A 14,503-nucleotide genomic window follows, 5' to 3' on the forward strand; every position below is an offset into this window, starting at 1 on the left:
AAGTAGGTACTTTGAAAGGTTCTTCACAGCGAAGCCATAGAAGAACCATTTTTGGTTCCACAAAGAACCATTCAGTCAAAGGTTCTCTAAAGAACCATTTCTTCCTTACCTTTTTATAATCTGAAGAACCTTCCTTCGCCACAAAGAACCTTTTGTGAAACAGAAAGATTCTTTATGGAACCATTTAGACAAAAAAGTCTCTTCTATGGCATCGTGAAGCACCTTTTTTTTTTTTTTTTTTTTTTTTTTTTTTTTTTAAGAGTGTTCATGGAACCACAGTGTAAGTCGCAGCACGCAAAAGAGAGAGAGAAAGACAGTTTTCCAGGAGAGACCTCCATGCCATCACTCTTGACTGGGTATTTGTCTGTTTCTACAGAGAAGAATGGCACTCGCTGTGAACTCATGCTCATGCCCTAGGGACACTGGGCATTTCTTCCATGTGCCTAGAGCATATTGTGAGCCATCTGGTGCCCATCTCATATCCCTGTGAGGTAGTAAGCTACTAGAGAAACAGCAAGCTATCAATCAAAGAGCCAATGAAATCATATCAGGTCAGTGTTCTCCATCCTATAAGTTCCACATGATCCAAAAATGACTGACAGCTGTAATCAACAGACTTTCTCATTATATCCTCTCTCAGTGCAAGAGATGTTCCTTTATGTCAAAATATTCTTTGGTTAATAGCTGTCTCTTACAAAGGTACAAAGATTGGGAACGTACTGTACAATATGTCTTTTTGAGGATCTCACCAAAAGCCTTCATTGTTCAAAACTAGACATTTTTCTTTTGTGTCAAACACACCCACATCTTAAGAGGCCCATAAGTTCTGACAGGAAGTACTAAGGCCCACTGATGTACATTAAAGCACTGTACAGCCTGAAAATAGCTGTTGACACTTTTTAATAATATTGCATCTTGAAGTTAAGCGCATGCTTTCTTACTGCAGTGGCAGATGTTTTCACTTGTTTTTAACTTGTTTATCCTTAAAACAAGTGTAATAAGACAAAAATACATTCATACTGAAGATGCATTCTCTGAAAACAAGTCTAAATGCCTTACGCATTTCTGCTTTGTTTCACAGAATCTATAGATATTTTAATTTGAAAATGAATGTACTTGAATGAGGTGTAGGCTAAATCTTCGTGGCATGGATTCTTCACAATTAACATTTTATTAAGATTCTAACCAAAGGGTCCCCAAAGAGTGATTAGTATAATAACAGTTCGCATCTTATTGGCTTAGTCCAAATGTGGACTCTCTACCACAATGTTTCTCTAGCAATTTGGCAATTGACTCCAATCTCACTGCAGTTGGGCTCAATATCTTTGTGCCAGCTTGAGCTGATTATCTCCACTCAGATAGAAGCAAATCATTTGGCATCAAATATGCTTCACTTGGTTTTCCATAAAAGACTTGCTTGTGGGTGGCCCATAGCTAACTGGTCAAGCAAAAAGATGGCACAAAGCAAATAAGTACAGTTTCTATAGAAAAAAACTCAAGTGAAAAGAGAAAATTGGTTGCTATCAAGCTAGTGTGGGTTTGCGATATAAACGAGATGTTGGGGGTTGCTAGCACTATGAAATTTATCACTACATGACAGCTATTTTCTCCTCAGAGATCAAAATTCATCTTAAACACACATATGATCGAATACAGAAAACTGGCATGCCGAATATACATCTTTTTCACTTAAGAAACATTTGTAACTTCAAATGTAGGAACAGAGGTTAAGCACTGGAGCCACGGATGGTATAGGAAATGCACTTCCAAGCATAGATTAGGCAACTTCTTTTTACTCACAGTGGCCATGAGGGTCAGGCAAGAAATGAAATATTCTCTACACAAAGAAGCTGAATAAATATCAAGGGATGACAATGCACCAGCAAACAGAGAAATAAACTCATTCAAATTCAAATCCAGTACTGAGCAATATTCATGACTCTGTGTGTCTGCCCTACCCTCATTGTATATATATTTGCTGACCAAATTCCTTTCGTTTTCAAGCATTAACTTGCTGACAAGACTTTAAAGATTGCAAATCCAAGCATATAAAATGTAAAGGCAATGCAGCAGTACCTTCCTGTAAGCAATCATGTTGGGTGAATCCTCATCTGGGTCGGCCACGCCCACTGCACCTTGGTCCTGAGAGGCCTGGGCCATGCTTGGTCTCTTGATCTCTCTTTAGGTCTCTGTGGGGAAAAGACAGAACAAAAAAGAGATCAGTCAAACAGAATAGATTCCAGTGTGCCACCCAGGCAATAAATTAAATATCTACAGTTGTTTATGTGAAAGTGTGAATGAGATTGAAGAAAGCACAGGGGAGTATTTTCAAAAAACATCTAAACGTTTCTTAAAATATTATTAAAGACTTGGAAAACGCAAATAATATCATGAACTAATTTATGATGCTTATCATCCTTTTTTTGGAACTTCAACAGGCCTAGTCACTATCATAGTGTGAGAAAAAACATCTGGACATTTGTAAGAACAGATTAAAAACGAGGAAAGTAAGTCCTGCAGTAGGATTTTTCAAAGTGTGGGGCTTTGAGAGAGAACCATGGAAGACTGCCCTAGTTCTCAAATCTTGTTCACTTTCACACATTCAATTCAAATATTTTGATTATACATATGAGACCCAGAAAGAGTTTTCCGTTCTCCAACACCTTATGAAGTATTTGTGCAGTTTGTGTCAGATATAAATGGGCAGAGAAGGGTCAAGAAACAATGAAATAAATTTCAGGCCATTGGGTTAATGCATGGCTTTATATAATGATTCGTGTTAACCACCGTTATAGAATATTGAATTTCACACTCATAAGGTGCATCTAATTTTGCAGTATTTAGTGAGAGTATTATATTCTCTTTGCAAATTTCAACAAGAGATTTTTGATCCAGCTTTAAATACCCAGATAATACATGTTTTTTAATAAAGGGGAGGACAAAATAACTTTTTAAACCTCATACACTAGATAGTTGGGTAAATGGTTCATAGTGTACAGCATAACTTGGGTTACAACTATCCACCTTATTTTTCCCGTAAGAGCGGGTTCGTAAATTTAATGTGTCTGGCTTCAGGTCTCATTTGCGTCCAGCTATTTTTAGCTGTAGAAAACAGCTCGTTTTGCTGCTTGACATTGCAAACCGGTGTGTCTTACCATATTATTTTAATGTATTATCTTAATTATGAATGAGTGTTTTGTAGCGCAAACGGTTTTACCATTTATTGCACTTCGCTATTTCTTTGTTATTTCCCAACTGCGGCAATCTGCGAGCTGGAAATCTCACACATTACCAGAAAACAGCTTACTTCTGTTTTGAAAAATAAGATGGATAATTTCCATTCTTGTACCCATCTCCTTTTATGTGATCCATGGCTGAAAAATAAATAAATAAATAAATAAATAAATAAATAAATAAATAAATAAATGTGACCCTGAACTACAAAACCAGTCTTAAGTAGCATGTGTATATTTGTAGCAACAGCCAAAAATACATTGTATGAGTTAAAATTATCGATTTTTCTTTTATGCCAAAAATCATTAGGATATTAAGTAAAGATCATGTTTCATTAAGATATTTTGTACATTTTCTACCTAAATATATCAAAACTTAAGTTTTGATTAGTAATATGCATTGCTAAGAACTTCATTTGCACAACTTTATAGGTGATATTCACAGTATTTTGATTTTGTTGCACCCTCAGATTCCAGATTTTCAAATAGTTGTATCTCGGCCAAATATTGTCCTATCCTAACAAACCATCAAATGGAAATCGTATTTATTCAGCCTGCATGTATAATGTTTAATATTGCATGTATCTTCAAAAAAATATATAAATAAATTAATTTAAAAAAAAGACCCTCATGACTGGTTTTGTGGTCCAGGGTCACAAATAAAAAAATTGGAGCAGCATTTTATCAAGTAAATTATGACAGGTATTTTATTTATTTATTTTTGCTGGACATTTCAAAAGCTACATTACATAATTAAAATGTTAATTTGCAACAGAAAGGTAGACAGTATACAGAAAAAAATATGTCTAGAAAGAAAAGCTACATTCAGTTTAATTTCCCTCAGTTTTAGAGTTTAATGTTTGGAGAAAGCCCGGGAGAGATCTTCCACGCATGCGCAAACTAACGGACAGCAGCTGTCAGTCAATGTTGTATTGCCATAAATATGACAGAAAAACGTTGGTGTTGGAAAAACGAAATTATACCTAGGAAATAAATTTGCTCAAGGCCACCTCTTATTACCTTAAAACCTGTAAATTGACTTCTTGTCATAGGTTATGAACGCCGAGGGATTCAGCTTTCCAAACGTCTAATAGGTTGCTCATAAAGCCATTTATCGACCACTCATAATTGGAGTCTGCAGAGAAGACAATAAATCAGCTTTCAGTTTCACAAAATGGAGAAGGTATGTTGACATACACAGCCAACATATGTGTGTTTCTTTCAAAAAACAATAATACGGCGATAGTGTATAGCTTTTTAATGTAACATGATCAAAACTGTTGTACGCTACAGGAATTGTAGCATCTTACCTGGAACAACAGAGAGGTTTTTGAGTTTTAACACTATTCTATATATATACATAATAAAAACATTCGTACTCAACATAAGCCTTCGCTATGAACATCCCTAAAACCGTCCCAAATAAACTTGGAGGAAAAAACGGTTATGTTGAAATCTAGAAACACAGGCTGCACTTCGCCGCATGTTGTCACCTGCACGAGCGCTCTAGAAAAGACATAAAATACTCAAGTATATGCTCTCGGTCTCCTCGAACCATTTGTGGACTTATTTTCAGTAACCCTGAATCGGTGATGCTCTTCCACGCTGGCCACATGAGGAGCGGCGCTTACAACAGCTGTTTGTAATCAACACCAGCGAAGCCAAAGGTAGAAATGTTATTAATTTGCGCGTGGGCATGATTTCCCAGCGCCGCCGCATTGCACTACAAACATGTGCAGCTATTTAAAAAAGACAAACAGCTGCTTTCAGAGCGCAATCCCCACAGGAACACCGGTCCCAATTCACACAGCACTCCACACAGAGCGATGCCGAATATAGGAGGCAGAAAAACCCTGTCACTGAAAGACACGCGCCAGCCTCAATACAGCGCGCACACACGCGAGTGCGCGCACAGCAGGGAGCGCGGGGCGACAGGATGATTCACTTCAAACTCACCAGCACTTCGGGAGCCACTTGAATCCAGCGCTGGACATGACAATTGATCATTCAGCGCTAGCGAACATTGGTACAAGTTTACATTGGCCACAGAGTCACACGCAAACAACTGTGACTGGAAGAGCGCGTTAACGTTACCTTGGTAAGTACCGCCTCGTCCACTCCTCGCAGCTCGATTTCCCCTCCTTAGCAACCAGAAAACAGCAGGTTCATGATCTAACTGGCTTGAAGAGACTGATGGTGATGATGGGGTGTTGGGAAGATGTAGAAGAGACTCCAAGGGGCTGTGCAGCTGTGGAAAGGCAGTGGGTTCCTTCCACTCTGTCCGTCTCTCCCGCGCACTGGATCCCAGCGTGGGTGGTCGCTGCGTGGAGTGGAGTGCTCAGGTACAGTGTGAGGATCCTGGCATGTGTGCAACTGAGTGTGAGAGTGTGTGTCAGAGGCAGGGAGGGAATGAGGGAGGGAGGGAGGGAGATAAAAGAGGGTGGGGGTTTGGGGGTGGAGTGTCTCCCTCTGTAGTTTCTGGCAAGCAATTTTGAAACATGTATTTGTTCATTAAGAGGAAACGCTTTTGCAGGCATACCAATTTGGATTTCTGTCACGTGATTACAAACATTCAATGGTGTAATCATCTCTAATCTCTGTTTTTCTCTCTTTAGGACGTCTTGCTGCATTAAAATTAATTAGAAAAACTGTGGGACATCAGGATTAGGGTTTAAGAAAAAATGATAAACTGCTGGATCCAGTCAGAAGGAATTGTAATACATTAACACATTTTGTTTTTAACTTATAATTGCATTATAAATCGGCTGTATGAATGTTAGCAGCTTCTAGTATCAAAAACAAGACTAAGAGGGTTTGCACTTGGTTAGTTACTGTCCATACTGGCCATACTCGGATGTAAACAAAAGCATTAATTTGCATGGTTAATGTACTACTGAATATGTTGTTCTGCTAATTTATGCTGTCTAAACATTAAACAAAAAATGTGTGGAAGCTGCTAAACCATATAGAGAAGTACTTAGTAAGCTTGAAATGGCGCAATATTTTGAGAAACTAAAGTTAATGGGTGGTAAAGATATGTACGAGCAGTTTTAATTAAGATATTAGCCTAATATTTACCCAACTTGACTGGAAATAAGAACAAATACAAATTTTGTTCCTCTCAGTTTTTTGCACTTTTCTCCTTGATTTGTTATAACTTTTGGCAGTCTATAGTACTCCAAATGGTTTTACTCATCTGACTGATTACTACAGCCCAAAACATGACAATAACTGATCATTTTCAGCAGCGATAAGCAGCAAAATATGCGAGTTTCGTTCGGTTCAGTGGCATTGTTTACGTTCAATGCAGTGTTGTGTCCAAACTGTTCCATCCTTCAATAACAGCCTCTTTGCAAAGCATGCAACACATGACATTTCACAAAAAATGTGCTGCTCAGACAGTTAAGTGTCTGATTGAAATAATCAGGGGATGTCTATAGATAAACAGCCTTAGAAATAACCAAAACAACCAGGTTTGACATACTTTGTTACGTGTTTCCAGTTGTTTAGGAATAATAGGATTATAATACCTGGAGAGAGCTAACTAATCTGCTGGAGCGTCAGGAGAATGCCGTCATGCAGTGCTGATTGGATGTCATCGCAAGAACATGCGCATTAGTAGACACTACCGTAACGGCAAAGAAAACTGACAGGGAAAATATACAGTAAGTCCATTTTATGCTTAAAAAAAAAAAAAAAAAAAAAACAGGCACTAGTAAAATGTCTAGTGTTATGTAAATGAAACATTACATTTTATTTATACAGTTAAGGTCAAAAGCGTAATCTGCAAAATATTATTTTACCAAAATAAGAGGGATCATACAAAATGCATGTTATTTTTTATTTAGTGCTGACCTGAATAAGATATTAAAAGATGTTTACATATAGCCCACAGGAGAAAATAATAGTTAAATTTATAAAAAAATGACCCTGTTTAAAAGTTTACATACACTTAATTCTTAATACTGTGTTACCTGAATGATTCACAGCTGTTTTTTTAATTGTTGTTGTTGTTTAGTGATTCGTCTAGTTGTTCACGAGTCTCTTGTTTGCCCGCTGTTCTTCAGAAAAATCCTTCAGGTCCCACAATTTTTGTTTTTTAGCATTTTTGTGTATTTGAACCCTTTCAGACAATGATTATGATTTTGAGATTTATCTTTTCACACCGAGGACAACTGAGGGACTCATGTAACTATTGCAGAAGGTTTAAATGCTCACTGATTCTTCAGAAGAAAACACAATGCATTAAGATCCAGGGGTGAAAACTTTTGAACAGAATGATGTGTACATTTTTCTAATTTTGCCAAAATATCATATTTTTTAATTTAGTACTACCCTTCAGAAGCTACAGAAGATACTTACATGTTTCCCAGAAGACAAAATAAGTTAAATTTATCCTGATATTCAAATTCAAAGTTTACACCCCCAGCTCTTGATGCATTGTGTTTTCATTTGGAGTGTCAGTGAGTGCTTGAACCTTCTGTAATAGTTGCATATGAGTCCCTCAGTTCTTCTCAGTGTGAAAAGATGGATCTCAAAATCATCGAGTCATTGTTGGAAAGGGTTGAAATACACAGAAATGCTGGAAAACCAAAGAATCTGTGGAACCGGAAGGATTTTCTGAAGAACAGTGGGCAGTTTAACTGTTCAGGACAAACAAGGGACTCATAAACAACTATCACTAAACAAAAAAAACAACACAGCTGTATATCAACACAGTAATAAGAATCAAGGGAATGTAAACTTTTGAACGGGGTCATTTTTATAAATTTAACTATTATTTTCTCTTTTCGACTATATGTAAACATCTTTTATGTGAAATCTCTCATTCAGGTCAATACTAAATAAACAATAACATGCATTTTGTATGATTCCTCTTATTTTGGTAAAATACTAAACATTTTGCAGATTCTTCAAGGTTTATGTAAACATTTGACCTCAACTGCATGTTTCTTACTAAAAATGCTGTTCTGTCAGAATACATCAATGGAATATGATGCTTTTTACAGATCCTGGAATCAGGGAAGAAAAAGGAGGCTGTTTATTTTGTCATTCTTCATCAGTAAGTGTGACAGACCTGACTGAGGAGGGCAAGATTTTTTCATCAAAAACAGCTGTCAGGTGAGAAATGCTTGACCACAACTGAGCTGTTTCAAGATGACAAGTGGGACAGCTTCTTTTGTCACTTTAATCAAGTTGAAAAATCTATATAAATGCTTTTTAGACTGGGACTAGAAAGTAGATTTGAACGCTTTGAGTTCTGAAAGGTAGGGTTTTTATAGTACATCAAGCTCTTTTATCTGAAAAGATCAAGGGAAGTCTGATTCCTCAAAATATGATCCCTTTAAAACAAAAGAGGAAGAATACATCACATATCTGGGAGATACTAGAAGCCTGCAAAATAGGTATTTAATAACAGTTCCAAAAGGGTGTTTTTGCAGTGATGCCATAGAAGAACCATTTTTGGTTCCCCAAAGAACCTTCCTAAAAGAACCATATTGAAAAACATTTTAACAATCAACAATAAAGAACCTTTTCTGCATTTGAAAGGTTCCATGGATGTTCAAGTTTCTTCATAGAACCACTGATGCCAATAAAAAAAACCTGTATTTTTAAAAGTGCACTGCATGGATGAAAAATGGATTCAGAAAGTGGGAAGAAATGTTCATTAAATGCACTGCAAGTACACACAGTTAATTCACCCACAACAGAATGTCACACATCTGGACCACAGAGACCTCACAGAGAACACAGTGTGTCTTTTGTCTCCTGCTCGTGAGGAAGCCTGCAGGTCCACTCATGCAATCTGCTGCTTCATTTGTCTACAGCATCCCATACATATGCACACATACTCTCACCCCTTTCTCTTTTTTTTTTTCCCACTGGCTCTTAATTGGCCTTCTGGCACAGCTGAGATGAAACATACCCACAGGGAATCCTGATGGAGTTCTGGGAGTTGCTCTTGACTTTTTGTTACATTTTCTTCAACTTCTGATAAAGGATGATGCAATAAAGAGCGATTTATAGAAAGAAAAGAGCACCTTGCAACTTGACTGCGTAAGTTGCCTGTACACACATCTGAAACAATGGATACGTGAACATCAGTATTATTATATATATATATATATATATATATATATATATATATATATATATATATATATATATATATATATATATATATAAAAGAGACAGTATTGCTCAAGAACATTCTGCATATTTCTAACAAGAGCCTTTGTTATCAACCAAATAGCAAGTACTCTACTATGTAGAGAACAGCCAGCAAAGGGCTATTTATCAGTGCCAGGAAGTGTCCTTTATCGCATACCCTAACCAGCCCCTTCCCGAGCCCTAGGTGTTAACACAGCTCCTACACTATTTTTGGGGCTCTCTGTCCTGCATTGTTTTAGTCTTTGGCACAACTTTATGTACACAAGCATATACTTTGAGGCTGAAAAATGGATTGTTTTTAAGCTCTAATACGATAACACTGCCCCATGCTGAGATTCAAAATACGGATGCTCCAAACAGGCATTAGTACATGCACAAATGCTTGCTTCTACGAAATCAATACCATCAAAAGCCATTAGGGAGGAGTAATTGTTCATCATGTCTGAATCACAAATGTATTCAGCCAAGCACTCACTCAAAGAGGCATGTGTATACACACAAACGGTCATAATGGACACTGCGCATAGCGGCATCAGCACAAATTGTCAGTATCAGAAACCCACCCTCTCCAGGCTAAATGAATTATTTAGACTGGTGAGAGATGCAAGAAATGCACAGAGGTGTTTCCATATCTCCACTAGTCTAATTGCATTGCGCACACACAATCATCTCACTAAATTAGCCGTTTCCCATTTTATACAGACAAGAAATGATCTTCCATTCAGCTGCAGGATGAATATCTTCTTTCTTGCACTGAACTAGAGAAATTTCTGTCTTGAAAGTAATGTACATTAGGTAACATGTCACAAGAGTGTTCCATTTGCAGTGCATTTATGTTCTTTCTTTCCAGAGACCTGCAGGAAAGGGCATATGTTGCGTAAGTGCCAATTATTAGAACAGGTAGCTTCGAATACAAGTCAAGTGTTAAAGTCTGACTGTGCTTGAAGCAATAAAGAGGCGTCTAGTATTAGGCTAACAAAAATCATGAGCAAAATGATCATTGGTTCTTTGTCTAATTTCCATCCTGGTTCTTTTTCAGTGCAAATTGTGGAGAGCTCTACTGACATCTGCGCAGAATTCTGACAGCGATTATAACAGCCAGCACTCCTGGGAAGAGCTCTAAGCCCTTTGCTCCCACTACTTGTTCTACATGTTTATATCGAGTGCACCAAAAATTCCCTATTGCATTGTTCAACCCAAGTTCCCGAGCAGAGGACACTCCACTTCAGTCTGGGTCTGAGCACTCAAGTCTTCAACATGTCCATTTCCAATAGTCTGAGGCAGATAATAACACCATTGACATTTGCTCGCTGAAAAAATATCGGAAATGTCTTCTACCACATGCATGAGAATCCAGCAAGGTTATTTGGCTCTCCTAGCTCGGGAAGGAAACGCTGCACAGACTTCTAGCCAGAATGGGCTGCTGCAGGTAAGAGATGCCCTTTGCGTTCTTTTCCATTTTGGGTTAATATTAGCATTTTCACTGGACGCTACTGCCACAGTGACTTCAGCAGCCACGGTCATGGGGGGGTTAACGTCACAATCAGAGGCAGATCAGCAGGAGGACGTGAGGAGCCCTTGGCAATCCAGCCCTGCTCTTCAACAGGCTTTGCTGATTACTTACTGCAAGGTGCAATTATCCTCGCCGTTACCGTGGCAAAAATCAGCCTCTCCCACAAAAGCACAACATTGATGGAGAAAAAGACAAAAAGATGAAACAAGGGCACAGATTGCAGCAATAATAATAAACACTAGGAGACGTGGAATGACATTCAACTATGGCATTTAAATTAATTTATTGGCTCAGAAAGCAACGGCAGATTACACCTCATAGAGCAGGCGGCAAGCACGAGCCATTTGTCTTGACCAGTTCATGAATAATTACAGCACCTCAAATCAAGTTTTTTTATTATTATTTATTTATGAAACCTTAATACTGTAATCACTGGAAAGTCTCTTTTTAAACCTCTACACTTTACAAAGAAGATGAACAGTATATGTAAACAGTACTTTTTGTTTGTAATCATAATGCTCCTTTTTAAAATGTGCACATCATTAAAAACACAATTCATTAAAGTTTAGATGGGAGAATATATGGAGTAACGTCTAATGACACGATATAAAAGAGACCGAGGGAGGGAAAACAATCCCAGCCTCGTCTCTCTCAAAAGTGACTGCATACGTAAGAACAAGAAACAACATCAAGAGCCATATGTTTATGCAAGTCCATAAACCAATAGCGATAGATTTATACAAAACGAAACAAAAACAGTGCAAAGAAACTGAACTCAGGAAGCTAAGAACAAAAATAGAAGAGATAAGAGATAAGAATGATAAAAAAAAAAATAATTCACATTCCCACAGTCATCAATATTTACCTTGAACAAAACCATTTATGCATTTAAAAATAAGGATTGAGAATGTTGGAAAAATGAATACCAAACCAGAGGGGAGAGATGCGAGATGCGAGAATAAATAGCAGGCTTGTTTTATCCGGTCGCGGAGTTTGACGCTCTTGTTTCACCCTCCTGACCGAGGCAGCAAAACCTGGAAATGAAGCTAATAATCTCATGTCGTTCTCCATGTTGTGCAGGTCATCCCTGTTTACAGGGATGACCGAGGCAAAATGTTTGGCATTCTTAGTATGTCGTTCTCTGCTGGCATCGGGAGGCACTTTCTCAGACACTTCGAGTGATTCCTAGAACAGAATCGATTATGGCTGCTCACTGTTCATAAACTCAAATCGAAGTTACCTCCGGATCCATTGTGCATGTCTTCTTCATAATACTTAAAGACTCCGTCTTCATTATATTGAGAAACCAGCTAGCAGGCCCTGCGAAGCAGAAAATGGAGAGCTATACAATATACATTACTTGGGTCAGTGATATAAGTAGGGCAGGATGTTTGGTCTCTGAAGACTAACCGTTTTGCTCTGGGAATGCCACTATGTTCAAACGAGGGGCTGAGGAACTGACAACAAGAGCAAAGTGCTATAACCGGGTGTGAGATTGCAGGGCGGTTGTTCAATATTATTGATCCCAGACAGTGAACCAGGCTTTTAACTAAGCCATCCCTCTAGTTCGGCCACAGCGCACCTGAGAAATAACTCGGTGCGAGTGCATTCTTTCCTTTGAGCAGCCCATTGCATTTTTCATGAGAACTCATGTCTCCTGTTATGAGTTCACATGTGCTGCTTCTCCTTGCTATTTTTTCCTTTTCTCAAAAAGGCACCTCCTCTCGTCCCTGATATTGAATCCGATACCCGTGTGTATGCTTTTTATAGCATTATCTCTTGTTTGAATGGAAGGTTTCCATCACTATGGGTGTGTATAGGCAACGTGGAAACAAACTGAATAGATCAGAGCTGAAGTCAAGTGAGACAATCACTTATTACCACTAGATGGCACTAAAGCAACACAATAGCAGACTAGGGCACCACAACTCGCACAACAAAAAAAAAAGATACTGCAGCTCAGGCAGAACTCTACTTGAAATTAAAAGAATACCAAAAATAAAAACAGAGTCCAAATTAAGTGACATCCTCTTCCGGAATAAACACTATTCACAGATGTCCATTGTACTGCACGCATAGAGAATCGGAATTGATTACTCGAAACATAAACGGAATAAATAACTGAACTGTTTCCAAAATAAGACTTGTCCTTAAATTCCAGACTCGTAGGATCATCAGCGTTCGTACCACAGACTTGAGATGTACTTGAGAGGAATCGTCATTAAGTCATTATGTTTGCGCAAGTCCGGTCTTTAGGACAAGGATTTCGACTCCCTGCTATTGCTTCAATTGATGTTGAGATGAAATATCACAACACAACACAAGTTTCGACTTCATTGTGAGCAAAATGGTGGTCCTTGTTTTGAACATGAAGTTTGTAGATTGGTTTCGCCAGAACATGCGGACAGGCTTTTTACAGCACGAACTCCAAAACCACAATGACGCCGCAAAATTTTACGACTGGATGCTGAAATATGGGTGTGTAGCAGAGGAGTCTTCTACTCTGGCTATGAGGCAAGGGGACTTCATTGGGCAAGGGTGTAGTACTGTCCAAATGACTGGAGCCAAATGTCAGGTTGTCAGTCGTAAGTAGGGCACAGGAGGGACAGGAGTGGAACAGCCTGGAAGGCAGTGGCTGGCATCACAGCCAGTTACTAGTTACTCCTGTGGGCACTTCTAATGATGTCCCGGGGGATCTAGAGAGGAGAAGTCATCACAGAAAAGGGCTGAAGATTTGTGCTTTTGCCCTCCCCTGACTTTGAGTCTTGTCAGAGTTGGTCATTATCGCCACAGATGTGTTGACAGTTCGCAGAGGAATGCTAATGTGAACATCAAATTAATGTTGAATTGTGAATGGACAATTCTCAATCCGGTCTCACATGGGAGTAAAAGTCTCTCCCACGTCTGTCTGGTCCTCGAGAAGTCTATTGATCTTGCCTGTCTTCTGCAGATGGCTCAGTTCAGATCGATGGTGTTAAAGACCCACTCCGTGAACTTCTTCAGCTTGGCAGCGGAGCTTTGAGACTCTTCTTGCAGCCTCTGATTGTCCTCCCAAAGCCTCTTAATTTGTGCCTGCAGTTTCAATTTCTCTTCCCTTTCCTGAAGGACAAGAAAAACAGGGTGAGAGAATGGTAAATGTGAGGGTGAATAGACTACGTTCAAATTTCAACTTCACAGTTCCTAGGGTTGTAGAAGTTGTGGAATATTTTATAAGTTCTCCTCACTTTCTTCAAGTCCTCCTGCAACATCTTCACCAAAGCTTCCAGCTGTGAAACCTTCCCACTGTAGCTTGAAGGGCCCTCACTAACAGAAGAACCAGAGTAAGGACAAAACAGATGACGTACAGGAAACTACAACATAAACCACATAAAATAAGAATTAGACATTGGGATGTACCTGGGGGAAAGTCTGGTGTGGGGCACCGGCTGCAGCTCGAGATGCTGAGGACTGAGTGAAGTTTCTCCTCTCTGACTGAGGTCTTGAGAACTAAACATAAACCCTCTCTGCACTGAGAGGGGAATGGAAGAAGAAGAGTGTGATGGAGAGAGTGTTGAGAGAAAGATGATGATGATGATGTGATGACAAG

General features: G+C 38.8%; 2 protein-coding genes and 1 long non-coding RNA gene across 11 annotated transcripts in view; 1 reads left to right on the plus strand and 2 right to left on the minus strand.

Moving 5' to 3' along the window:
- Positions 1-5,617, minus strand: part of rgs6 (regulator of G protein signaling 6) — an 86,844-nt gene extending 81,227 nt beyond the window's left edge. For 2 of the 5 annotated variants that reach the window (XM_051138934.1, XM_051138939.1), the window contains exons 1-2: positions 5,328-5,617; positions 2,077-2,189 (exon numbers count right to left, since the gene is read on the minus strand). In XM_051138934.1, coding sequence (XP_050994891.1) covers positions 2,077-2,160 — 84 coding nt within the window. In that variant the 5' untranslated portion in view covers positions 2,161-2,189; positions 5,328-5,617. The other 3 variants (XM_051138937.1, XM_051138935.1, XM_051138938.1) reach the window with 3 other exon arrangements.
- On the plus strand, positions 5,447-10,539 carry LOC127183115 (uncharacterized). Its single transcript, XR_007829999.1, has 5 exons — positions 5,447-5,575; positions 6,736-6,898; positions 8,243-8,354; positions 9,144-9,290; positions 10,444-10,539. It is a non-coding gene; the product is annotated as an uncharacterized LOC127183115 (long non-coding RNA).
- A 761-nt stretch (positions 10,540-11,300) lies between these two features.
- sipa1l1 (signal-induced proliferation-associated 1 like 1) overlaps positions 11,301-14,503 on the minus strand; it is a 97,012-nt gene continuing 93,809 nt past the window's right edge. For all 5 annotated transcript variants that reach the window (XM_051138932.1, XM_051138931.1, XM_051138930.1 and 2 more), the window contains 3 exons: positions 14,314-14,425; positions 14,142-14,220; positions 11,301-14,016 (listed from right to left, as the gene is read on the minus strand). In XM_051138932.1, coding sequence (XP_050994889.1) covers positions 13,873-14,016; positions 14,142-14,220; positions 14,314-14,425 — 335 coding nt within the window. In that variant the 3' untranslated portion in view covers positions 11,301-13,872. The remainder of the gene's footprint in view (positions 14,017-14,141; positions 14,221-14,313; positions 14,426-14,503) is intronic.

Source organism: Labeo rohita, chromosome 20 (genome assembly GCF_022985175.1).
Source record: "Labeo rohita strain BAU-BD-2019 chromosome 20, IGBB_LRoh.1.0, whole genome shotgun sequence".
In the NCBI taxonomy this organism is placed as follows: Eukaryota; Metazoa; Chordata; class Actinopteri; order Cypriniformes; family Cyprinidae; genus Labeo; species Labeo rohita.